At 48.2% G+C, this 27,150-nt stretch overlaps 1 protein-coding gene across 2 annotated transcripts in view; it reads left to right on the forward strand.

The window, feature by feature from the left end:
* Positions 1-4,387: 4,387 nt before the first annotated feature.
* LOC137522589 (cytochrome P450 2D6-like) overlaps positions 4,388-27,150 on the forward strand; it is a 131,787-nt gene continuing 109,024 nt past the window's right edge. The window contains exons 1-2 of one of the 2 annotated variants that reach the window (XM_068242667.1): positions 4,388-4,696; positions 6,764-6,935. In XM_068242667.1, coding sequence (XP_068098768.1) covers positions 4,499-4,696; positions 6,764-6,935 — 370 coding nt within the window. In that variant the 5' untranslated portion in view covers positions 4,388-4,498. The remainder of the gene's footprint in view (positions 4,697-6,763; positions 6,936-27,150) is intronic. The other variant, XM_068242668.1, reaches the window with a different exon arrangement.

Below are 27,150 nucleotides of genomic sequence, written 5' to 3' on the forward strand. Positions count from 1 at the left end.
ATATATGTATATATATATATATATACACATATATATATACACATATATACACATACATACATACACATACATACATACATACATACATACATACATACATACATACAGTACAGTGGCTGGATAGTGTAATGGTTAAGGGCTCTGCCTCTGACACAGGAGACCTGGGTTTGAATCTCGGCTCTGCCAGTTCAGTAAGCCAGCACCTATTCAGTAAGGAGTTCTTTGGGCGAGACTCCCTAACACTGCTACTGCCTACTGAGCGCGCTCTAGTGGCTGTCTCATAAGCACTTTGAGTCCGACAGGAGATAAGTGCTATACAAAAATGGACACCGCGATCGCCATTAAACAAGACACAGAATGCCAATGTTTATCATGGTGATATAGACACGGTTGTATAGTGTTTGGCTGGCTTTAGTCTTTGCTGTTAATACCTATCATCCTATTATAAAACATTATGCTTCTGACAATGATTTATGGTAAAAGCTGTGTTATCATAATCGAATGTAAAAGATAAATAAACTTGTTTGTAAACTATGTGTGAATTTTTTTTATTTTAACATAACAGTTATATTGGTAGCGCTTTTAGAAACGTCGGTATCTGATTTTCCCATTGTTTGTGCAAATGCCGTGCTCGATTTCATCATCTCAATCTCATCGCTATGCTCGGCCTTTTCTTGTTTCCCTGCAAGAGCCAAAACACACTGTAACAACTAGACACTAGGAAGTGTTGCTTAAGGTTGCCTAGTGCAAATGGGACCGACGGACCCAATGGACCCCGGCTAAAGGGTCAACGTATGGGCTATCAACAAACCGATATAAAGGACCAGACTTCTGCAAATAGCTATATAATGTCTCTCTACTTTTCAAGCCTTTTATATTATATAATTGTTGGCACCAAAGTTTGTCAGACACTGGGAGTATTGTAATGTGATAGCCAAGCCTGCCCCCTTGTGGCTCTGCTTTTCTGCTTCGTGGATAAATAGCAGGAAAGCAGAGCCACAGGGGGGCAGACTTGGGCTTGAAAAGACATCACAGAAGACTGACTCAGCTATAATCATTCCAGGAAAAGCTAGATTGAATGCTCATTCGGGGATTAATATCAGGGCTGATGACAGGCAGATTTAGCAGAGTAGAATGAAACAAAGAGCAGGGCAGGTGTTTACTGTCATGTTCCCATTGATATATATGGTAAAATACATGAAGGTGCTTCGTCTCTGGTTCTCTTTAAGGAATGGGTATTTCCAGCCAATTTCTAAAGAAAGTCCATTAAATTGCAAGTAACAAAAATATATATATTCCTTCTTGGGACTTGCCTATATTCAGTGAATTTGTAAAATTTGAACATCAAAAAATGTTTTGGAAAAAGTTAATACAAAGGTGGTACATATACAGTATATCTGGGTTAGGAATACATAGACTAAAACATACAGTATTAGTACAGAAGTAAGTTCACAGTTATGCAAATCCGGCTACAAATGGTAACTGGTTCAAAGCAAAAAGGGACGTGCTTATTAAAAATAGTGTGAAGTATGAGTCATTAACCACTTCGTCCACAGGTCAGTAGATATACGTCCTCTGGGACTTCATCTAAGCCACAGGTCAGTAGATATACGTCTTGTAGCAGAAGCAGTGCTGTGCAGGATTGGGCTTCCTCCTGTGCATATTTCTGGCACTATCTGATGCAGGACTAATTGGTGAATGGGAATATAAGTTTCCTGAGCTAATGAGATTGATTTTTACTATTAAAAATACTTGTATTTTCTCATTTCATAGTGAAAAACACACTTTGTAGCACTATTTCAGAATCAAATATCTTCACCATAAATTGTGACAGAAACATAATCGAAGTTTTGTGATAAGCAGTAAGAATAGCCAAACAAAATGTGTGTTTTTATCGACAGTAGCACTTTTTATTTTTAAACTAGAATTGGTAAAAGTGAGAAATACATGTTTTTTCTATTTTTTTCTTTGTTTTCCCATTAAAATTCATAGAAGACAAAATTGTTTGAGGGAAAAAATGGCATACAATGAAAGCCTAGTTTGTCTTGAAAAAAACAATATATATTTCATTTCTGTGTCATAAGTAGGGATAAAGTTATTTCTGATTAACCACTTGCCGACCGCACACTCATAACGTGCGTCGGCAAAGTGGCAGCTGCAGGACCAGCGACGCAGTACTGCGTCGCCAGCTGCAGCCTAATTAATCAGGAAGCAGCCGCTCGTACGAGCGGCTGCTTCCTGTCAAATCACGGCGGGGGGCTCCGTGAATAGCCTGCGGGCCGCCGATGGCGGCTCGCAGGCTAGATGTAAACACAAGCGGAAATAATCCGCTTTGTTTACATTTGTACGGCGCTGCTGCGCAGCAGCGCCGTAAGGCAGATCGGCGATCCCCGGCCAATCAGCGGCCGGGGATCGCCGACATGTGACAGGAGACAGCCTGTCACTGGCTGCACAGGACGGATAGCGTCCTGTGCAGCCCGGCTTACCAAAGGGGGCCAGGTAGGAGAGGGAGGGGGAGCATTTCGCCGCGGAGGGGGGCTTTGAGGTGCCCCCCCGCCAGCCACTCGCAGGCAGCAGAGATCAGACCCCCCCAGCACATCATCCCCATAGGGGGGAAAAAAGGGGGGCAATCTGATCTCCCTGCCTGCACCCTGATCTGTGCTGGGGGCTGCAGAGCCCACCCAGCACAGATCAATCAAACTAGCGCTGGTCCTTAAGGGGGGGTAAAGGGTGGGTCCTCAAGTGGTTAAATAGGGACATAGCTAAACTGTCAAAACTGCTCTGGTCAATAAGTTGAAAACAAGGTCTGGATGCGAAGTGGTTAAAGAATGCTAGAGCCCAAATGACTATGAGAAACGGGGGTAAACAGGCATGTATGGTGAGCTTTCATGATGTTCACTGCTCCCCATTCTCCAATCTGCCCCTCCGATCCTCCTAAATGCCCCCCAGGACCCTCCTTCTGAATGGCAGCACTGTGTATTTAGAGATAGCAACCTATCAAATTCTCCTTTACCTGGAAGCAATGAACCACTGTAATTTAAGCTGTCATCGCTGTCTGATCTGTGCCACGGGTGTACCATTCAGACAAGCTATTAGAGATGTCGCGAACATAGAATTTTCTGTTCGCGAATGGCGAACTCGAACTTCCACAAATGTTCGCGAACAGGCGAATCTGGCTCTCCGCCATAGACTTCAATGGGCAGGCAAATTTTAAAACACCTGGACAGGGGCATGCTGGAGTGGGATCCATGCCAAAAGTCCCACTAAAAATTAGAGTGTTTTAATCTCTAAAGGGCAGAAATCACATTATGCACAGCTCTGGGTGTCAGTGGGTTGTGGAGTGTCTCACACAGAGAAATGCAATAGTATTATCAGAATACAGTGAAATAATAATGCACTGGAGTGGTTCTGTGCCTGCAACTTAATAAGGCAACAGCAATAGTGTGCACACAGCTCTGGAGACTGATGTGCTAGCCCTCAAAAGGCCTGTTTGGTGTGCTTTCACAGCAAGTGAGGAACAAGAACACAGGCCTAGCAAATGCTTTCCTTACCCATCTGCAGCAAGTCTGACCCTACTCTCACTAACAGTCAGCAGCCAGCAGAGAATTAATCCAATATGGCCACTGCTACAGATTTTTGATAGGGGATGGGGGTCCAGGAAGGGGTGCTAGCTGATTGGTTGCCATGTGTCTGCTGATTGTGAGGTAAAGGGTCAAAGTTTAGCTCAATCATAATGTATAGAGGGCGAATCGAACGCCGTTCGCTGTTTGCCGCAAATGCGAACAGCCGGTGTTCGCAGAATACTTCTCACCAGGCGAATTGTTTGGTCCATTTTTACAGGCTATATGTAAAAACTAACTGTTAATTGTTTCTGTGCTCCCATGAAACCAGGAAGAAACCACTCTGCAGCATCTCAGTAGTAGTTCTGTGGGCTGCAACAAAGAAATGTTTTTTCTTTAAAGGTTATTATGCTGTTGCTTATCTTTTAGAGAAGAGAGGAAGCCCGCCAGTCCGGTGTGTAGGTCTGCTTTAAGGTGCAGAACAACAGGGGCCAGAGGTCAAGTTATTTATGGAGCAGTAGTAAATCTGTTCCTGATTTATACAATATTTAGCTGCAATACATTCATGTTAATGTATTTATTCCTTAAAGGGAAGGTCTGAGGTGATTAAAAAGTAAAAATGTACTTACCTGGTGCTTCCTCCAGCCCCTGTTATGAAAATAACTCAAAAATGACTTTTGAATAGCTAAAAAGAATTCTAGCTAAAAAAACAATGTGCATGATGATAAATGTGCTGTCTCTTTAAATTGAGGCAGCTGTAGAGGCTTAACCAAGTACAGCAAGGGGCGGTCTAAGGGAGTTTTATTGGCACGCAGCACTCAGTGTAATGCTGGAAACAAGTGAAACCATAAACAAGCATTTGAAGTTTGAAAAGACCAGACAAGATTTAACAGCAAACAGCATTTGCTACAAGAGCTTTTCACAACTGTACAGGAAATATGTGGATTACAGAGCTTTTCTCTGCTATATATTCTAATATATATCTGTTTGGAATCTTATTTTTTGTTTCATTTTTCCTCCTGAATCTTGTGAAAAGCAGAAAGCCGTCACATTTCCCTAAGGGTCCCCCAGGACTGCCATTTATTGGCAATGTTCTGCAGATGGACTTCCGGAATCCTCAAGCTTCTTGTCACCAGGTATGCTATATATACTAGCTTTCAGGGTATAAGAATTCCAGGTGTTTAAAAAAAGTATTCTTAGGGCCTGTTTCCACTACATGCAGATTGGATGCAGAATGGATGCAGAAAAACTGACTCCAATGAATGCCTATGGGCCTGTTTCCACTAAACACGATTTTTGTGATGCAGATTTTTCCATACGCATTCATTGGAGTCAGTTTTTCTGCATCCATTCTGCATCCAATCTGCATGTAGTGGAAACAGGCCCTTATAATCCCCCAACTCATATACTACCGGTTACTATTAAATGTTGACAGGAAACTGAAATTCAGCTGTAAATTGAATACTTTTAAAAATGGTATGACATGCTTTTAAGAGGCCCTTTGTTAGGGCAAGAGATTAACGGGCTATGTCCTGAAACTATCGATGTTGTGGCACAATTGTTGGCCTGCCACTGTGCACCCTGTATGCATCTCCTTACCATGCCGCCACTGCGCAACCATCATGGTGGTTGTTGGATGGCGCATTGAAGGCTGGCCTCAACAAATGAGAATCTTCCTTGCAGGACAAGCAATAGCAATGGCAGAGTGGGTGGCCTCTAGCAACGGGAGAGCAGCATGATCGGCGGTAGCGGCTGGTTTGTGCTAGGGGTCTGTAAATACAATCTACTTCCTGGCATGAATAAGCAACCATAAACAGGGTGTAGATTTCAAGTACTGCGGTCCGGAAGCAAACAATTGCATCTTGGCTTGTTGCCAACCTAGCCAATCTACGTTGCATTTTAGAGGATAGGTAGGCCATACTTTTTTTTTTTTTTTTCAGAAATAGTAGCAAAAATGCCATTATGAAAAAAATATTTTTTTTGATTATGCCTAAAATGAATATATACATTCACATGCACAGTTGGTTTCTTTCTTAAAGGTTACCTAAAGTGATAGAAAAGTGGCCAGTTTTACTTACCTGGGGATTCTCCCAGCCCCCCCCCCCTGTAGTCCTTCTAGTCCCTCACAGTCACTTTGCACTGCTCCATTCTGCAGCAGTGCCCTTCTGAAAGCTGGCCAACTGAGCCAGCCACGGACTGCTGTGCATGCACACCTCCTCAATTGCACTCCTGTGGCCAGGGCATTTTGCACATGCGCAGTTGCAATTTACGAACTGTGCAAGTGCAGAATGCTCCAGTCCACGGGTCCGCAATCAGGAGGCACACTTTTTGGAAGGGCACAGCTGCTGATCAGAGCAGAGTGAGGGACTAGAAGGACTGCAGGTAGCTGGAAAAAGCCTCAGGTAAGTGTTGGGCCAGTTCTAGTAACAATGGGCCACCAAGCAAAATAAATCTGGGGCCCCCCAGAAAGATAAATGAGGGGTCCCTTGTTGCAAATTTCCCCCAGGGCCCCTGAGCCGGCTGCTGTAACCCACCCGACTCCCCAACTGTGCTCCCTGGGGCCCCTGCAGAGCATGGGTGTGGGGTGCAGAGTCTTTGGCAGAGTAGCGTCGTACCTGTTCTGTTCTGTCCATGGCTCCATTCACACACACGTCCGATAACAATCTCCTGAACCTGACAGCGACTATTTCACTCATCAACAGCTGAAAAACAGTAAAGATTCATGTCTTACTGTATATTGCAACAGAAATTGTTTGAACTAAGTTTGTGTATATACAAGGAGATTTTTAAAACTTTGGTGTCCCTTTTAACGATACAGAACTCATTAATTCTGCGTTTTACCTTTACTACAATATATTTCATGTAGATTCTGTAATTTCATGCAAAAATAGGAAAGTCTGGCAAAGCAATATTAGCAGATTTCAGTCATCATGCTGAGGTCTTGTGCATGTGACCATGATCACACAACTTCTAATTGGCTAACCTTTCACTGGTCTTTGTACGGTCCAACATTATCCAGGCTAAGGTTCCAAACTTTTTCCCCTCTATAGTAGGCAGCTCCCAATAAACATAGACTTGGTTTTGTAGAATTGCATGTGTTCGCTGATACTCCACAATGTTCTCCAGCTCTGGAGAAGGTCAGTAAATCCAGCCCCATTTTGCACTTTAATCGATAAACTTGTAAATTTTCCAATTTTCAACAGTTTAGGAAGAAATTTGGAGATATTTTCAGCTTGAATTTCTTCAATAAAGATCTGGTGGTGTTGAATGGATATGAAGTGCTGAAAGAAGTCCTTTACAACAGATCTGAAGATATAGCAGATCGCCCAAGGTTTGCACTCTATGAGAAATTAGGAGCTCTAGGAGAAAACAGAGGTACCTTTTTAAAATGATGACCCCATGGCCATTTAAAAAATATTTTGACTCAAATGTTCTAGCTTGGTTTTGTTAGGATTCAGGCAGATTTAATCACACATTTGTTCCATCTTTTTGTAAAGTTGTAATAAATGCTGCTTTATGTATTCACCTTCCTTCTCTGCACATCACCATAAAGAGAAATTTCTAATGGTAACTTGACACCTTTTTATAAATAGGCTCCATGATGCCAGCGATGAATGGGCTGTCAAGACAGCAATGAATAACTCTGTGGGGTAAAACACCCCACCATTCTATTTTTTCTTTCTCCTTCACAAATGCAAGCAGCCTATAACTGAGCTGGTGATGAGATGACACAGAATTTTGACAGTTTTGTCACACACAAATGACTGACACACTAAGGTTATGGGTTGTAACATAGATCTAACACTCAAAATGGCAGAAATAGCCCTTTTCAGTAGAGATGCCGCGAACATAGAATTTTCTGTTTGCGAACGGCGAATGCAAACTTCCGCAAAATGTTTGCTAACAGGCGAATCTGGCGAACTGCCATGGACTTCAATGGGCAGGCAAATTTTAAAGCTTACAAAGACTGCTTCTGGCCATAAAACTGATGAAAAAGTTGTTTCAAGGGGTCTAATTCCTGGATAGGGGCATGCCAGAGGGGGGTCCATGCCAAAAGTCTCACCAAAAGTTATGGAGTTGATGCAATGTCAGGTTTAAAAACCCCAATGGGCAGAAATAACATTATGCACAGCTCTGGGTGTCAGTAGGCTGTGGAGTGTCTCACACAGAGAGATACAATAGTACTATCAGAATACAATGAAATAATAATGCATTGGTGTGGTTCTGTGCCTGCAACTTAATGAGCAAAGTAGTGTGCGGCAAGCACCAATGGTGGACCAAGGAAAAGTTATGACGTGCTTTAGACTCCAGTCGCCTGTGCACCTCAGGTGTCTCCCCAGATAGTGTTCCAATGAGTCAGCACCATCTTCAGTAAAAGCTCTTTTATTAAGTATCAAAAATCAATAAAATTCCATGATGTGCAAGCAGTCAACTGACTGCTTGCACATCATGGAATTTTATTGATTTTTGATACTTAATAAAAGAGCTTTTACTGAAGACGGTGCTGACTCATTAGAACACCACCTTCAACTTAAAGGGACTCCGAGCTCACGAAAAAAAGAAAAGTTGTACTCACCAGGGGCTTTCTCCAGCCCAGTGCTGGTCGGAAGGTCCCACGCCGGCGTCCTGGCTCCTCTCCTTCTCCCCGCTCCGGTATAGCTGACAGGCCGCAGCCCGGGCGACACTCGGTGGAGTGTCGGGCTGCAGCTTCCGCGTATGACGCGGATTACGTCACACGCCGGCCGCCTCGCGTCATCACGGCGGCCGGCGTGAAAGTACTGCGCATGCGCGATTAAAGCAGGCATGCGCAGTACTTTCACGCCGGGCGCCGTGATGACGCGAGGCGGCCGGCGTGTGACGTAATCCGCGTCATACGCGGAAGCTGCAGCCCGACACTCCACCGAGTGTCGCCCGGGCTGCGGCCTGTCAGCTATACCGGAGCGGGGAGAAGGAGAGGAGCCAGGACGCCGGCGTGGGACCTCCCGACCAGCACTGGGCTGGAGAAAGCCCCTGGTGAGTACAACTTTTCTTTTTTTCGTGAGCTCGGAGTCCCTTTAATAAGGCAACAGCAGTAGTGTGCACACAGCTCTGTGTGTCAGTGGGTTGTGGAGTGTCACACACAAAAAAAAAACACAGGAGACCAATGTGCTAGCCCACAAAAGGGCTGTTTGGAGTGCTTTCACAGCAAGTGACACAGGCCTAGCTAATGCTTTCCCTACCTATCTGCAGCAAGTCTGACCCTGCTCTCACTAACAGTCAGCAGCCAGCAGAGAATTGATCCAATATGGCCACTGCAACTGCTTTTTGATAGGGGTTTTGGGGTCCAGGAAGGGGTGCTAGCTGATTGGCTGCCATGTGTCTGCTGACTGTGAGGTAAGAGGTCAAAGTTTAGCTCAATGATGATGAATAGGTGGCGAATCGAACACGCCAAATGTTCGCCGCGATTCCGCGAATTCAAACAGTCGATGTTCGCAGAATTCTGGTCGCCGACGATCTTTACTTTTCAGTTTTTTCGCTTTGCAGCTGAAGGGACCCAACATGCAAGATCTAGTCTCATATTTGAGATTTACTCTTCTTGTTGAACCCATTTTTTCTTCTCGTAAATGTTGTGTTGTAGAACCAGTTGCGTGTGGTCCGGTATTAGTCATGGAGAGAAACTGAAGACATAAAAACAAAAGTTGTTTAGTTGATACCTTTAATGACTAACTGTACAAGATTTCTTTGCAAGATTTTGAAACTTTAACTACTTAAAGACCGCCCCACGCCAATGGGCGTGGTCGCGGCGTCAGGTCCTGGGGCCGGCTACTGCAGGAGATCGCTCGCAAGGTGCGCGCACATCTCCTGCTTGAAGGGCGGAGCTCCGCCCCGCCTTCAATCCCCGCCTCTTCAAGACTGTTAGACGGCGAAACCGCCATATTTCCACACCGTACAACGCAGCGCTGCTCAGTGTGACACGGCTGTCCCCCTGGGGAACAAGAGAACGATCGGCTCTCATAGGCAAAAGCCTATGACAGCCGATCGCTAGGATTGGCTGGCTGGGGGGAGGGAGGGGATTCAAATAAATAAATAAATACAAAAATAGCCAAGAATAAAGAAAAATAAGTAACATAAATATTTGCACACAAAAAAAATAAACACAGGGGGACCATCAAACCCCACCAATAGAGAGCTCTGTTGGTGGGGGGGGGGGGGAAGGGGGGGGGGGCTGCATCTTGGCCTTTATGGCCCATACTCACGGGCAGCAAAAGTAGCCTGTCGCCAGCACACCTGAGCGTGTGGGCGACAGGCCGGCGACAGCTCGTCGCCACGTCCCTCCGCGTACACACGCGGAAGAGGGACCAGCGGCCGCGACGGAAGCTGTCGCCGACGTTCCTCCTCCCCCCGCCGGAAGCTATGCGTATCCCAATGGAGGTTGCAGTCGCTAGTCCGCGTACTCACGCGGACTAGCGACAGCTGCGGCGGAGTTGCGCCGGCGACTGTCGCCAGGCGATTGAACATTTCAATCGCCTGGCGACATCAGCGACGGGCGACAGTTGGGGTTGCGCGCCCGTTCCGGGCGACAGTTCGGGGTGCGCGCGGCCCATACTCAGGGGCGACCTGTCGCCGCAACACGCGCGCGCCGCGTGTTGAGGCGACAAAAGTCCCTCGTGAGTATGGGCCATAAAGCCGCAGTGGTCATTTTCACAGTAAAAGGCCAGGTTTTTAGGGGGGGTTAATCACTGCAGTCCTCAAGTGGTTAAGTTTCATCTTCAGGAATGTTTTAGAACTGGATCAGAACCATACAAAGTACTGCCACATACAGAGGCTTTATATATGATTTTGTAGAGTATACCGCAATCTGACCTCATGTTAGTCTTCCTTTTTTTTTAAATGTAAATGATCTCATCAAAGCTTAGATCTATTCACTCTAAAGCTGACCATACACTAGGCCGATTACCCACCGATCGACAGCAGATTCGATCACTGGGATCGAATCTGCTGTGAAATCGGTCACGCTGAACGCTAAATTTCGATTTCGTCCCGAAATAGATCGGTCCCGTCGATCGCTCCATGCGGGAAATTACCGTCGATTGCCCGCGGGTAGAGAGCGCATCGCTAGCGGCGTACGATCGACGCAGGTATTTATTACCTGAAGCTGGCTCCCGGCATCTTCTCCGCATCACCTCCCGGCTCCCGGTTCGCATCTTCTCCGCATCACCTTCCACATCACGGCATCACGGCATCCGGCATCCGTGTATAACTTTCTGTGTCACTGCAGTGACAGCAGAGGTACAAATAGAGGACGCTCTATTTGAACTTCCGCTGTCACTGGAGTGACAGAAAGTTATACGCGGATGCCGTGATGCGGAGAAGATGCCCGGGACCAGGCTTCAAGTAATGTATGCAGGGGGGGGGGGGGGGGGGGACAGGCGGCAGCTCAGCAGATGGTGAATCGGTTTCAGGCTGAAATCGATTCACAATCTGTTTGCAGTAAAGGCAGCCATACGATCCCTCACTGATCAGATTCGATCAGAGAGGGATCTATCTGTTGGTCGAATCTGATGGCAAATCGAACAATATATGGCTACCTTTAGGCTGGTTTCACAGTGGGACATTACAGGCACACGTTAGAGCAGCCTGTAACGCACCCCACCGCACAGCAATGAAAAATCAATGGGCTGTTCACAGTGCCCACATTGCGTTACATTGTAACGCTGCGCCATAAGACAACGTACTGCATGCAGTACTTTACACGCGGCAGAGCCGCTTTAGACTGCTTGCACATGCTCAGTAAAGTTGGGGAGGAGCGGAGAGCGGCCGGGCACATGGCTAATTAATATTTACTGCACTCAGTGACGTGCAGTGTTTACTTCCTGGAGCGGCCGCTCTGTGCGGCGATTGGCCGGGCGGGACCACGTGATGCCGCATGCGTCCAAGAGTGCGCATCACGGCATCACGGACGCCAGAGTGAGCTGCACAACGCGGCTCACTCTGACGTCCACATCAGAGAGCACCAGGCGTTGCGTTAGGGGCACGTTATGCGACCTTAACGTCCCCTAAAACGCAACGTCCTGGTGTGAAACCAGCCTTAAGGCTTTTTACAGTAGGTAGAGACACACACACATTAATCAAATCAGCTAATTGTCAGCACCTAACCACAGGTATACACAAACTCTAATCAAATTAGTTGTCAGAGAACAGGTGATATCAGTTGATACAACACGGAAAAAAAGATTGGGAAGTCTGCCAGCAGGACACTGTGATGTAAAGATTGGGTGCCTTTTTCCAGTGGCAGCATCAAACAATGAAAATAAACGTCATCAATTACGATATGTGTTGGTAGGTCTGAGGGCTGTAGGAGATAGGTATTTGTGAAAGTTTGAATGCTTTTCCTGTCAGGCAAGAAAAGCATTCCTAGTGCTCGTAATTTACCTTAAACCCAGGTTTGATATTTAGTCCATGTTTCAAAGTCCCAAACAGTTTAATAAAGTCATATTCACATGTCCTTCTTTCATTACCTGACTTGAATTCCCCCTTATTATAGTGACCCTTAAGTCTTAAGCTAAATACACATGAGCTACATTTGTAGCTGTCGCTAGCACACGGGAGCGTGTGCGCGACAGCTCGGCGACAGCTCGTCGCCAAGTCCCTCTGCATCCACACTGCAGCAGAGGGATTAGCGATGCGGCGGAAGCTGTCGCCGAGGTTCCTCCCCCCCGCCGGAAGCTCTGTGTGCTGTGTATGGGTTGCTGTCGCTAGCCCGCATACACATGCGGGACTAGCGACAGTTCCGGCGAAGTTGCGGCGACAGCTGTAGCCGGTGATTGAACATGTCAATCGCCTGGCGACAGCTCCGACGGGCGACGGTTTGGGGCGTGCGCGTCATACACACGGGCGACCTGTCGCCGCAACACGCGCGTGCCATGTGGTTGCGGCGACGGCCGTACCCCGTGTGTATGAGGCTTTACATGCTGTTGGGAGATGTTTTGAAGTGCAGTCCTACAGCAGTCTCCCTGGTTTTGTTCGTAGTCTGTACCGTGGAGCAATGAATATTGATACGTTTCCGTAGTGTCTGCATCATCTCCCCAACATACAAAACTTTATTAAGGCATTTCATGCACATGATTGTGTGTACCACATTCGCTGATGCGCATGTGTATACACCCCGGATGTGGTAGGCCTTAGGTGTATCTGGTACTGGCAGGCTATCAATGCATAAAAGGTGGCAGCAGATCTTGCACCTTTTGTACCACAGGGAAATGTGCCATTTTCTTCTGGCGGCAGTAAGGCACTCCTGACCAGATGTTTCCTCAGGTTGGCCGGCTGTCTATAGGAAAGGAGTGGTGGTTCAGGGAAGATTTCTTTCAGCCTGTTGTCCTTGTGGAGAAGGAGCAGGGCCGGATTTGTACTCTTTACCGCCCAAGACCACTGTCACCAGCCGCCCCCCTTCAGTATAGGTAGCCGGATGACCCCTCCGCTTCCCTCAAGTATAGGTAACCTGATGACCACCCCTCCAGTATAGGTAGCTAGATGACCCCTCCCCCTTTCTCTCCAGTATAAGTAGCCAGATGACTCCCTTAATTCCTCCTTTTCCAACTCCCCCTTCCTTTAGGTATAGGTGGCCAGCTTGCCTTCACACCGCAGCAGCCATCAGTGTCACTCATTTCTCAGCTCATCTCCAGTGCTGAAGCTTTCTCTTCCCCTCTGTCTCCAAGGCCGCCCAAGTCCATTGTCGCCCGCCACAATGCAAAAGTGCACAAGAGAGCAAGATGGCCACTGCAAAGGCCGCTGGCAGCAGAGTTCCGCAGTCAGGCACTTGCCTGATCTCCCTGCATTGCAGCATTTGCAAGCTTGCAAATGCTGCATAAGTTTAGCCTGCTGCTTTGGTGCCCTTGCTCCTTTGGTGCCCTAGCCCATGGCCTAGGTGGCCTTGGCCTAAATCCGGCCCTGAGAAGGGGTTGGAGTTCTCTGGCTATTTTTCTCAGCACACCAAGTTGTTGGTTGTAAGTTATCACTAAGGGCACTCTGTCTGGCTTCTGTTTTTCTCCGTACTGCAGAAGTTCAGCCCTGGGTATGCGAGTGGCTTTCCAGATTTGGTCTTCTATAGTTTGAGGTCTGTAGCCTCTGTTTAAAGTGGACCCAAATTAAAAATACAAGATTTCAGAGCTAAATAATTTCTAAATTATAATAATAAATAGCAGCCTTTTTTTCAGCTGCATGATGACAAATATAAAATATTATCCATTTATTGGAGGAACCCCTCCCTTCCATTCAGATTCCAGCAGACAGGTGGAGGAGATAAAAAAACCAAAACAAAACACAGGCTGCTACTGATGATGTCACAGGGGAGGTGATCTCAGCTTGTGTGAGATTTCACATAGACGACGCCCCTGTGGGAGGGTAGCTGATGACAAACACACCCATGATTTAAAACCTCCTACTAAGCTCAGAAGTAATGGCTGCCACCTGTATAACCCTAGTTATGAAAAGCGAAGGGTGAAAAGCATGCACTGGAATGTTCATAGGCTTGAAGGAGTGTTTATGTATCTTTGTATGTGTCAGAGTGGTGCAACTAAATATTTTGAATTAAAAAAATGTTTGGTTTGGGTCCGCTTTAAGAAGTCCTTTCTGAGGTTGTTAAAGTGAATGGGAACCGCATTTAAAAAAATGAGACAGATACTTACCCAAGGAGAGGGAAGGCTCTGGGTCCTATAGAGCCTTCGCGCTCCTTTCCTGGTCCCCTCGTTCCAGTGCTGGCTCGCCCGGTAGCAGTATTTGACTAAATTAGTCAAATACTGCTTTACCTGGCCGTAGGAGGCTTCAGAAGTCTTCAGGGAGCCCAAGTGCTCCTGAAGAAGGGCGGCCCTGTACTGCGCTCTCTTGCACGCTCACGCCTGTGCAGTATGGAGGACACGGCTCCCAAAGACTTCCAAATACCCTTTCAGCGGGGGATTGAAATGGGGGGGGGGGGAGCCAGCACAGGATAGAGAGCACCGAGAGAGGAGACGGAAGGCTCTATACAACCCAGAGCCTTCCCTCTCCTTAGGTAAGTATTTGCTTCATTTTTTTTAAATGCGGTTCCCATTCACTTTAAGGAGCTGGTTCCTTTCCCTGGTGTTTGAGCCAATGTAGTTGTACTGCAGGGCTTGGCTAAAGATGACAGATTGCTTGGTGTGAAGTGGGTGGAAGCTATAGCTCCGAAGGTATGAGGGTCGGTGGAGTGGTTCATTTTTAGTTTGATGGTGGGGTGAAACCTGTTGAATTCTCTGTGAAAGTTCAGCAGCTGCTCCTCACTTCCATTCCAGATGACAAGGATATCATCAATAAAGCGGAAGTAGGAGAGGGGTTTGTGGGTGCAGATTGACAAAAAATCATTTTCTAATTTAGCCATAAATAGGTTGGCAAATTGTGGTGCAAAGCGAGTTCCCATACTCGTCTTTATCTTCTGTTGGTATATGTCCCGGACAAAGTTGAAATAATTGTGAGTAAGGATGAATTTCATGAGGCAGACACTACTGAAACGTATCAATATTCATGGTACCAGGGAGACTGCTGTAGGACTGCACTTCAAAATATCTGCCAACAGCATGTAAGACTTAAAGTGGACCCAAATTAAAAATACAAGATTTAAGAAATAAAATCTATTTTCTAACTTATAATAATAAATAGCAGCCTTTTTTCAGCTGCATGATGAAAAATATAAAATATTTTACATTTATTGGAGGAACCCCTCCCTTCCTTTCATATTGGCAGGACTGAATCTGGCAGACTGGTGGAGGAGATAAAAAAACAAAAACAAAACACAGGCTGCTACTGATGATGTCACAGGGGAGGTGATCTCAGCTTGTGTGAGATATCACTTAGACAATGCCCCTGTGAGGGAGGGTAGCTGATGACAACACACCCATGATCTAAAACCTCCTACTAAGCTCAGAAGTAATGGCTTCCACCTGTATAACCCTAGTTATGAAAAGAGCAAGGTGAAAAGCATGCACTGAAATGCTCATAGGCTTGAAGGAGTGTTTATTTATCTTTATATGTGTCAGAGTGGTGCAACTAAATATTTTGAACTAAAAAAATGTTTGGTTTGGGTCCGCTTTAAGAGTCACTATAATAAGGGGGGATTCAAGTCGGGTAATTAAAGAAGGACATGTGAATATGAATTTATTAAACTGTTTGGGACTTTGAAACATGGACTAAATATCAAACCTGGGTTCATGATAACCGATGACCACTAGGAATGCTTTTCTTGCCTGACAGAAAAAGCATTCAAACTTTCACAAATACCTATCTTCTACAGCCCTCAGACCTACCAACACATATGGTAATTGATGGCGTTTATTTTCATTGTTTGATGCTGCCACTGGAAACAGGCACCCAATCTTAAAGCCGCATCTACACGAGTAGATGCGGCCGTGATGCTCCTTATCAATCGAGCCGCTGATGCGGCTCGATTGATAAGATCCGACAGGACGGATCTCCGCACCGCCGATTCCCTGCTCGCTCCCCGCGAGGGTACAATGGCAGGGATCTGAGCGGAAGATAAGTGGCGAGGCGGGGACGAGCGGGGAATCGAATGCGGCGCACGCGCGGCGACGCGGCGGGCACGCGGAAGAGGCGATCCGGCGGCTAATCGAGCCGCCGGATCGCTGCAATCTCTTATGGTGTAGACGGGGCTTAACATCATAGTGTCCTGCTGGCAGACTTCCCAATCTTTTTTTCCCTGTTGTATCATCTGTTATCACCTTTGTTCTCTGACAGCTAATTTGATTAGAGTTTGTATATACCTGTGGTTAGGTGCTGACAAGTAGCTGATTTGATTAATGTGTGTGTGTCTCTAACCATTTCAGCCCGCGTCTCTAACCATTTCAGCCCGCGGGGATTTTTCACTTTATGCATCAGAACAATTTTCACCTCCCATTCATTCACTAATAACTTTATCACTACTTAACACAATTTATTGATCTACATCTTGTTTTTTCTGCCACTAATTAGGCTTTCTTTGGGTGGTACATTTTGCTAAGAATTATTTTTTTATAAATGCATTTTAACAGGATTAATAAGAAAAAAATGGAAAAAATTCATTATTTCTCAGTTTTCATCCATTATAGCTTTAAAATGATCCACGCTACCATAATTAAAATCTAGGCATTTTATTTTCCCGTTTGTCTTGGTTATGACACCATTTAAACTTTGTCCCTATCACAATGTATGGCGCCAATATTTTATTTGGAAATAAAGGTGCATTTTTTCCGTTTTGCGTCCATCACTATTTACAAACTTATAATTAAAAAAATGTTTGTAGTATACCCCCTTCACATGCATATTTAAAAAGTTCAGATCCTTAGGTAACTATTTATGTTTTTGTTTTTTTTTTGTTTTTTTAATTGTAATTTTGTTTTTCCATTAAAAAATTTATTTGGGTAATATTTTGGTGTGGAAAATAAAGTTAATTTTTAATGTTGACTTTATTTTTTTCTCCTTGTGCTTCTCGATCACCGGAAGCACAAGGAGGATGGGGAAACTTTTTTTTGCAGAAAGACTGAAGCCTCTAGTAAGAGAGCTTCGGTTTTTCTGCTGGGGACATGGATCAGTGATTGGGAACCATGTTCTCGTTCACTGATCCCAGGGCTACCGGGGGACAACACGGGGGCACACCCGCGATCGCGCACGGGAGCATGCCGAAGCGCGACACCACAGCAGAGCAGCCGCCTGGACGTGAGGATCATGTCCGGGCGGCTGAAATGGTTAAAGAACAAGCGACACCCATGCTAACCTAGAAATAAAAATACATATATAAGTAGATAAATACTACTTCTACTTACATAACAGATGTATTGTGCTATCAAGTAATGATTCCTGTGAATTTTATAAAGGAAAAGCAGAAAATCCTATTCTAGGCAGTGGCCATCTTGCCAAGCTAATGCTGACATCATATCCTCCCTGACTTTTGTTTCCCCCCTCCCTTCTCTTGCTCATTGTGTATTCATTAGCTGCCCTCCTCCCGGAGTCTTCAGACACTCCCACTGAGGTGTATACTAACAACTGCACTTTCTTTTTTTTATTTACACATCCAATCACTGAGTCACCTCAGCCTTGCTTGTAAACACAAGTAATCAGAGGTTGTTTCTAATAAGCAGCTAGGCAGGGAAATAAATGGAAGAGGAGGAATATATTATAGATAAAAAGAACTCCCAGCATTCAACTATTTGGCACTGTTTGGCACTAGGGCCAGTGCTCCTAAAGTATGTGATAACTACAAACCATAACAGTAGAAAAAGTTTTGCAAGTTTTGAATGCAGGATTAGCATCTTTATCACTTAATACACTCGGACCAGTTGCTGTTGAAATTTGATTTTTATGGTGACAACACCGCTTTAAAGAGTAACTGTCAGGCTGCAAAAGCTAATTTAAACCTCTATTCTCCTGTGTTAAACAGTTTAGAAGGAAGCCAAAAAGGCAATACTGAGGTTAAAAATCTCTCTTAGTTTTGATGTGTGCTTATCAGCAAAGCTGTTAGACCCAAGCTCTTAAGAAGCCGAGAGCCGCATACCATACAGCAAAGCATTCTGGGGCCCTCCCCTTGGCTGCTAGTGATAAGTTACAGGGCTCGTGTTACAAAAGCAGCAGCCCACAGCACTGAAAAAACTCCGGGCAGAGTACACTGCAGGAGTCCGCTATTGTTCCTAGCCACATGGCTAATTAATATTCACTGCTCAGTAGTGTTTTACATTACCGATCTTTTGTGTGAGTCTAATCATCAGGAAGCAGGCAGGACATGACGACACATTTGGCTTCATAGGAGAAAGACAAACATGGAACCTGCCATGAGCTGTCAGGAGCATCATTCTCTGCAAATACTATATAAAGATTCTGTGAAATCCAAACGTGGACAGTGAAATGCATATGTAATGTAAGTACAGCCAATGTTTAGCTACTGATATATGTGTTTATTTTCTCTGAGACCCTATACCTAACAGCTCCTCTTTAACCACTTGAGGACCCACCCTTTACCCCCCCTTAATGACCAGCGTTATTTTTTGTGATCTGTGCTGGGTGGGCTCTGCAGCCCCCAGCACAGATCAGGTTTCATGCAGAGCGATCAGATCGCCCCCCTTTTTTCCCCCCTATGGGGATGGTGTGCAGGGGGGGGGGTCTGATCGCTCTGGTGGGCAGGCTAGTTGCGGGGGGGGGCACCTCAAAGCCCCCCTCCGCGGCGAAATTCCCCCCTCCCTCTCCTACCTGCTCATCCCCGGTGATCGGGGCTGCACAGGACGCTATTCGTCCTGTGCAGCCAGTGACAGGACGTCCCCTGTCACATGCCTGCGATCCCCGGCCGCTGATTGGCCGGGGATCGCCGATCTGCCTTACGGCGCTGCTGCGCAGCAGCGCCGTACAATGTAAGCAAAGCGGATTATTTCCGCTTGTGTTTACATTTAGCCTGCGAGCCGCCATCGGCGGCCCGCAGGCTATTCACGGAGCCCCCCGCCGTGAATTGACAGGAAGCAGCCGCTCGCGCGAGCGGCTGCTTCCTGATTAATCAGCCTGCAGCTGGCGCGTCGCTGGTCCTGCAGCTGCCACTTTGCCGGCGCACGGTATAAGCGTGCGGTCGGCAAATGGTTAAAGAGGAGCTGTTAGGTGTAAGGTCTCAGAGAAAAAAAAAACACATCAGTAGCTAAATATTGGCTGTACTTACATTACATATGCATTTCACTGTCCACGTTTGCATTTCACAGAATTTGTATATAGTATTTGCAGAGATTTATGCTCCTGACAGTTCCTGGCAGGTTCCATCTTTGACTGTCTTGTCCGAAGCCAGCAGGGTGTGCGCATATCGCCAGCTCTGTCACTCAGCGGGCGGGGGGATTGTGGGGGTATGCGCATATCGCCAGCTCTGTGTGCGCATATCGCCAGCTCTGTCACTCAGCGGGGGGGGGGGGGTTGGGGGGGTGCGCGCATATCGCCAGCTCTGTCACTCAGTAGGGGGGGGGGGGGGATTGTGGGGGTGCGCGCATATTGCCAGCTCTGTCACTCAGCGGGGGGATGGTTGTGGGGGTGCGCGCGCGCGCATATCACCAGCTCTGTCACTCAGCAGGGGGATGGTTGTGGGGGTGCGCGCATATTGCCAGCTCTGTCACTCAGCGGGGGGATGGTTGTGGGGGTGCGCGCGCGCGCATATCACCAGCTCTGTCACTCAGCAGGGGGATGGTTGTGGGGGTGCGCGCATATCGTCAGCTCTGTCACTCAGTGGGGGGGGGTAGGGTGGATCGCGCATGTTGCCAGCTCTGTCCCTAAGTGGGGGGGGTGCGCACATATCACCAGCTCTGTCACTCAGCGGGGGGGGGATTGTGGGGGTGCGCGCATATCGCCAGCTCTGTCACTCAGCAGGAGGATGGTTGTGGGGGTGCGCGCATATCGCCAGCTCTGTCACTCAGCGGGGGGGGGGGGATTGTGGGGGTGCGCACATATCGCCAGCTCTGTCACTCAGTAGGGGGGGATTGTGGGGGTGCGCGCATATTGCCAGCTCTGTCACTCAGCGGGGGGATGGTTGTGGGGGTGCGCGCGCGCACATATCACCAGCTCTGTCACTCAGCAGGGGGATGGTTGTGGGGGTGCGCGCATATCACCAGCTCTGTCACTCAGTGGGGGGGGATTGTGAGGGTGCGCGCATATCGCCAGCTCTGTCACTCAGCAGGGGTGGATTGTGGGGGTGCACGCATATCGCCAGCTCTGTCACTCAGCGGGGGGATGGTTGTGGGGGTGCGCGCGCGCATATCACCAGCTCTGTCACTCAGCTGAGGGGGGGGATTGTGGGGGTGCGCGCGTATCGCCAGCTCTGTCACTCAGCGGGGGGGGGGGTTGTGGGGGTGCGCGCATATCGCAAGCTCTGTCACTCAGCGGGGGGATGGTTGTGGGGGTGTGCGTATATCACCAGCTCTGTCACTCAGTTGGGGGGGGGGGATTGTGGGGGTACGCGCATATCGCCAGCTCTGTCACTCAGTGGGGGGGGGGTAGGGTGGATCGCGCATGTTGCCAGCTCTGTCACTAAGTGGGGGGGGGGTGTGCACATATCGCCAGCTCTGTCACTCAGCGGGGGGGGGGGGGGAGGGTGTGCGCATATTACCAGCTCTGTCACTCAGCGGGCGGGGGGATTGTGGGGGTGCGCGCATATCGCCAGCTCTGTCACTCAGCAGGAGGATGGTTGTGGGGGTGCGCGCATATCGCCAGCTCTGTCACTCAGCGGGGGGGGGATTGTGGGGGTGCGCGCATATCGCCAGCTCTGTCACTCAGTAGGGGGGATTGTGGGGGTGCGCGCATATCGCCAGCTCTGTCACTCAGCGGGGGTGGGGGATTGTGGGGGTGCGCGCATATTGCCAGCTCTGTCACTCAGCAGGAGGATGGTTGTGGGGGTGCGCGCATATGGCCAGCTCTGTCACTCAGCGGGGGGGGGGGGATTGTGGGGGTGCGCGCATATCGCCAGCTCTGTCACTCAGTAGGGGGGGATTGTGGGGATGCGCGCATATTGCCAGCTCTGTCACTCAGCGGGGGGATGGTTGTGGGGGTGTGAGCGCGCACATATCACCAGCTCTGTCACTCAGCAGGGGGATGGTTGTGGGGGTGCGCGCATATCACCAGCTCTGTCACTCAGCGGGGGGGGGGGGGGGGATTGTGGGGGTGCGCGCATATCGCCAGCTCTGTCACTCAGCAGGGGGGGATTGTGGGGGTGCACGCATATCGCCAGCTCTGTCACTCAGCGGGGGGATGGTTGTGGGGGTGCGCGCGCGCATATCGCCAGCTCTGTCACTCAGCAGGGGGGGGGGGGGGATTTTGGGGGTGCGCGCGTATCGCCAGCTCTGTCACTCAGCGGGGGGGGGGGTTGTGGGGGTGCGCGCATATCGCAAGCTCTGTCACTCAGCGGGGGGATGGTTGTGGGGGGGTGCGTATATCACCAACTCTGTCACTCAGTTGGGGGGGGGGGTTGTGGGGGTGCGCGCATATCGCCAGCTCTGTCACTCAGCGGGGAGGGGGGTTGTGGGGGTGCGCGCATATCACCAGCTCTGTTACTTAGCGGGGGGATTGTGGGGGTGCGCGCATATCGCCAGCTCTGTCGGTCGGGTGGGTGCGGGCATTTCGCCCTGTCAGCCTGGGGGGGGGGGGTGTTTGCGGGCAATGTCGCTCTGTCTGCAGGGGGGGGGGGGATGCGGGCAATGTCGTTCTGTCAGTCTGCGGGGGGGGGGGGGGGTCTTGCGGGCAATGTCGCTCTGTCTGCGGGGGGCGGGGGGAGATGCGGGCAATGTCGCTCTGTCTGCAGGGGTGCGGGTGATGTCGCTGTCAGTCCGGGGGGGAGGGGGTGCGGGTGATGTCATTGTCAGTCTGGGGACGGGTGCGGGTGATGTCACTGTCAGTCCGGGGAGGGGCGGGGCTTCTTGTGCGGGTGATGTCGCTGTTAGTCTGGGGGGGGGGGGGTGATATGTCGCTGTTAGTCTGGGGGGGGGGGTGATATGTCGCTGTCAGTCTGGGGGGGGGGGGTGATATGTCGCTGTCAGTCCGGGGGGGGGGGGGGGTGCGGGTGATGTCGCTCTCAGTCCAGGGGGGTGCGGGTGATGTCGCTGTCAGTCTGGGGGGTCTGTCATTCAGATGTCTGTACAAGAGCGAGGGAAGGGAAACCAGGTGGGATAGAGGAAGCAGCCAATCGGGCTGCAGTAAAGAATTAGGGAGGGATAGGGAAATGAAGGGCAGGCAGTAGAAAGAAAAAAACCCTCCCAGCATGCTCCGCAGCTTCTCATGTGCGGCCTGCGGCCTCCTTAGCAGCCTGGGGAAAAAGATGATTGCTGTTCAGCCACAAAAAAGTAAGATAGATTTTTAACTTCAGTATTGCCTTTTTGACTTCCTTCCAAACTGTTTAACACGGGAGAACAGAGATTTAAATTAGCTTTTTTTGCCTAACAGTTACTCTTTAAAATGAATAGATCTAAAGATTTACAGTACATTTCAAAAAAGAGGAAGACTAACATAAGATCAGATACAAAATCATATATAAAGCCTCTGTATGTAACAGTACTTCATATGGTTCTGATCCAGTTTTGAAACATGCCCGAATAATAAACTAAAAGGGAACCTGAAGCAAGTAAAATTATTTAAAATAAACACATGACATAGCTGCAAATTAATATCACATACTAACCTCACTGTCAGTTCCTCTCCGAAGCTCACCATTTTCTTCTTACAGTGATCCCTTCCAGTTCTGACAATATTTTGTCAGAACTGAAATATACCATTTGTTGTCAGTTATATATCAGCTGCTGTCAGTTACAACTGAATGTGCAAGGTAATGTCCATGTTTCCCTATGGCTCAAGTGGGTGATATTACAGTTTAACAGTGTGCTGACCTGGAAACTGTTATGGGGTAATGACCATTTCTAAAATGGAGGATGGAGAATTCCATTGATCACCGTGGACAAATGGGAAAGGAGAGGAGAAAGAAATTGAGGAGTAGACTACATAGGAGGTAAGTATGACCTGTGTGTGGTTATTTTGACTTTTTATTTTCAGTTCAGATTATCTTTAAAGTTTTTAAAGCTTGCAAAGAAATCTTGTACAGTTAGTCATTAAAAGTATCACCTAAACAACTTTTGTTGTTGCAGAACCAACTCCACCATTTAATTAGCTTTAATTTTGGACTTTAAGATACTTTAGTTACGGAAGTACTTAAATCCTCTTACTATTCCTCTTTCAATCCCTGTTGATGGAATTCCATCTCTCTTAGCCTTCTGGCAGTTCCTCTGAATGATTTTGAACTGCACAGGCTCAAGTTTCGACTGCACCTGTGCAGAGAAAGAAAGCGCTCATGGACGAGTGCTTGCTTTCACTGTGCACGCACGGTTCAGAACTGCGCCTGCGTATTCCTCAATCAAGTGTCACTGCTTGAGGGAACATCCTGGGTAAGTATTCAACTGGAGGGTCCCTTTGAATACTTAGAGGAATGGGGGCACCCTGAGGACCACAAGCAGCATCAGAATACTCAGCATAAGGTAATCTATCCCACCAGCTAGTCATACATGTTTAGTAGTATGTGCGTGTGTGTGTATGGTGGTGGTGTGTGTGTTTGTGCCTGGGTTGCCAAATAGTGTAGAAATAGCCCTGCTCCCCAGGGCCAGTGCACATGTAGCTGCAGATGAATCAGTCACCTTTCCTGGCACTGCTGCATCATCTGGGCTGTCTTCAGCCACCTGTCTGCTCCTTGTCTGTGATCCATCACATGTTCCACAAAACGCGCGCTGGATGGAAAAGAGGCAGGCAGCGTGGCTAAAGACAGCACAGACAGAGCAGCCCTGGAACAGGTGAGTGATTCATCTGCAGCTACATGTGCACTGGCCTGTGAGCAGTGGGAGAAACAACTTGGCGGGGTCTGGTGGTGTGGGGACCCTGCCACGGTTGGGGGGAGACCATGTGGGGGTAGGAGGATCCCACAAATTAAGTTTGGGGCCTTAACCACTTAACAACTGCCCACTGCACATGGGCGGCCGGAAAGTGGATCCCGCAAGGACCGCCGCATGTACGAGAGTCGGCGGTCCTTGTACGGGCATGGGCGGAGCGATCGCGTCATCCGTGACGCGATCCTCTGCCGGGGATCGATGGCCGGGGATTTTGCCTCCAGCTCACCGCCCACTTAGCAGCGCCGGCGGGCGGAGGAAGGAGGAAATCCGCCGATCCATTTGTATAATAGGCTTTGTAATGTATACAAAGCCTATTATACAGGCTGCCTCCTGCCCTGGTAGTCCCAGTGTCCGAGGGACCACCAGGGCAGGCTGCAGCCACCCTAGTCTGCACTCAAGCACACTGATTTCCCCCTGCCCCCTGGTCGCCCACAGCACCCCTCAGACCCCCCCCCCCCCCCTGCCCACCCTCAGACCCCTGTTTGCACCCAATCACCCCCTAATCACCCATCAATCACTACCTGTCACTATCTGTCGACACTATTTTTTTTATTCCCTAAACTGCCCCCTGCTCCCTCCTGATCACCCCCACCCCTCAGATTCTCCCCAGACCCCCCCCCCCCCCCCCCCGTGTACTGTATGCCTCTATCCCCCCTGATCACCTGTCAATCACCTGTCAATCACCCATCAATCAGCCCCTGTCACTGCCACCCATCAATCAGCCCCTAACCTGCCCCTTGCGGGCAATCTGATCACCCACCCACACCAATAGATCGCCCACAGATCAGACGTCAGATCACCTCCCAAATGCATTGTTTACATCTGTTCTCTACCCTAAACACCCACTAATTACCCATCAATCACCCATCAATTACCCCCTATCACCACCTGTCACTGTTACCCATCAGATCAGACCCTAATCTGCCCCTTGCGGGCACCCATTCACCCGCCTACACGCTCAGATTGCCCTCAGACCCCCCCTTATCAATTCGCCAGTGCATTATTTACATCTTTTCTTCCCTGTAATAACCCACTGATCACCTGTCAATCACCTGTCAATCACCCATCAATCACCCCCTGTCACTGCCACCCATCAATCACCCCCTGTCACTGCCACCCATCAATCAGCCCCTAACCTGCCCCTTGCGGGCAATCTGATCATCCACCCACACCAATAGATCGCCCGCAGATCCGACGTCAGATCACTTCCCAAGTGCAGTGTTTACATCTGTTCTCTACCCTAAACACACACTAATTACCTATCAATCACCCATCAATCACCCCCTATCACCACCTGTCACTGTTACCCATCAGATCAGACCCTAATCTGCCCCTTGCGGGCACCCAATCACCGCCTACACGCTCAGATTGCCCTCAGACCCCCCCTTATCAATTCGCCAGTGCAATATTTACATCTGTTCTTCCCTGTAATAACCCACTGATCACCTGTCAATCACCCATCAATCACCCCCTGTCGCTGCCACCCATCAATCAGCCCCTAACCTGCCCCTTGCGGGCAATCTGATCACCCACCCACACCAAGAGATCGCCCGCAGATCCGACGTCAGATCACCTCCCAAGTGCAGTGTTTACATCTGTTCTACTCATTGGACTTTGGGCCCCTTAGCGCAGTTAGGGTGCAAAAAAGTGCCACACATGTGGTATCGCCGTACTCAGGAGAAGTAGTATAATGTGTTTTGGGGTGTATTTTTACACATACCCATGCTGAGTGGGAGAAATATCTCTGTAAATGGACAATTGTGTGTAAAAAAAAAAAAAAATCAAACAATTGTCATTTACAGAGACATTTCTCCCACCCAGCATGGGTATGTGTAAAAATACACCCCAAAACACATTATACTACTTCTCCTGAGTACGGCAATACCACATGTGTGGCACTTTTTTGCACCCTAACTGCGCTAAGGGGCCCAAAGTCCAATGAGCACCTTTAGGCTTTACAGGGGTGCTTACAATTAGACACCCCCCAAAATGCCAGGACAGTAAACACACCCCACAAATTACCCCATTTTGGAAATTAGACACTTCAAGGTATTCAGAGAGGGGCATGGTGAGTCCGTGGCAGATTTCATTTTTTTTTCCCGCAAGTTAGCAGAAATGGAAACTTTTTTTTTTTTCTTTTTTTTCGCAAAGTGTCATTTTCCGCTAACTTGTGACAAAAAAATATATTCTATGAACTCACCATGCCTCTCAGTGAATACTTTGGGATGTCTTCTTTCCAAAATGGGGTCATTTGGGGGGTATTTATACTATCCTGGAATTCTAGCCCCTCATGAAACATGACAGGTGGTCAGAAAAGTCATAGATGCTTAAAAATGGGAAAAATCACTTTTTGCACCATAGCTTGTAAACGCTATAACTTTTACCCAAACCAATCAATATAGGCTGAATGGGTTTTTTTTAATTAAAAACATGTTTGTCCAAATTTTTCGTGCTGCATGTATACAGAAATTTTACTTTATTTGAAAAATGTCAGCACAGAAAGTTAAAAAAATCATTTTTTGACAAAACAAAATTCATGTCTTTTTTGATGAATATAATAAAAAGTAAAAATCGCAGCAGCAATCAAATAGCACCAAAAGAAAGCTTTATTAGGCCCAGTGCACACCAAAACCGCTAGCAGATCGTCAAAACGCTAGCGGTTTTGGGAGCAGAGAGCAGATATTTGGCCGGGTGCACACCAAGCGGATTTTGTATGCGATCCACCAGCCGCATCAGCCAGTGAAAACGCTTGGCTGTTGTATTTCAATGTGTGGTGCACACCGGCGGTTTGAGGTTTTTTAGCAAACCGCAAACGCGCAGCAGGAGGCGCGTTTGCGGCTTGGCAAAAACCTCAAACCGCCGGTGTGCACCATCCCATTGCAATACATTAGCCAAGCATTTTTCCAGGCGGATGCGGCCGGCGGATCGCTCCAAAAACCGCTCGGTGTGCACTGGGCCTAAGTGACAAGAAAAGGAGCCAAAATTCATTTAGGTGGTAGGTTGTATGACCGAGCAATAAACCGTGAAAGCTGCAGTGGTCTGAATGGAAAAAAAGGCTCTGGTCCTTAAGGGGGGTAAAGCCCACGGTCCTCAAGTGGTTAAACTGGCCCTTGTCTGCTCTCCAGGAACCTGGGATGCTGCTTCTCAGGACAATGAACCTCCTGCTTCTTCAC

Source organism: Hyperolius riggenbachi, chromosome 6 (assembly GCF_040937935.1).
Source record: "Hyperolius riggenbachi isolate aHypRig1 chromosome 6, aHypRig1.pri, whole genome shotgun sequence".
Taxonomy (NCBI): Eukaryota; Metazoa; Chordata; class Amphibia; order Anura; family Hyperoliidae; genus Hyperolius; species Hyperolius riggenbachi.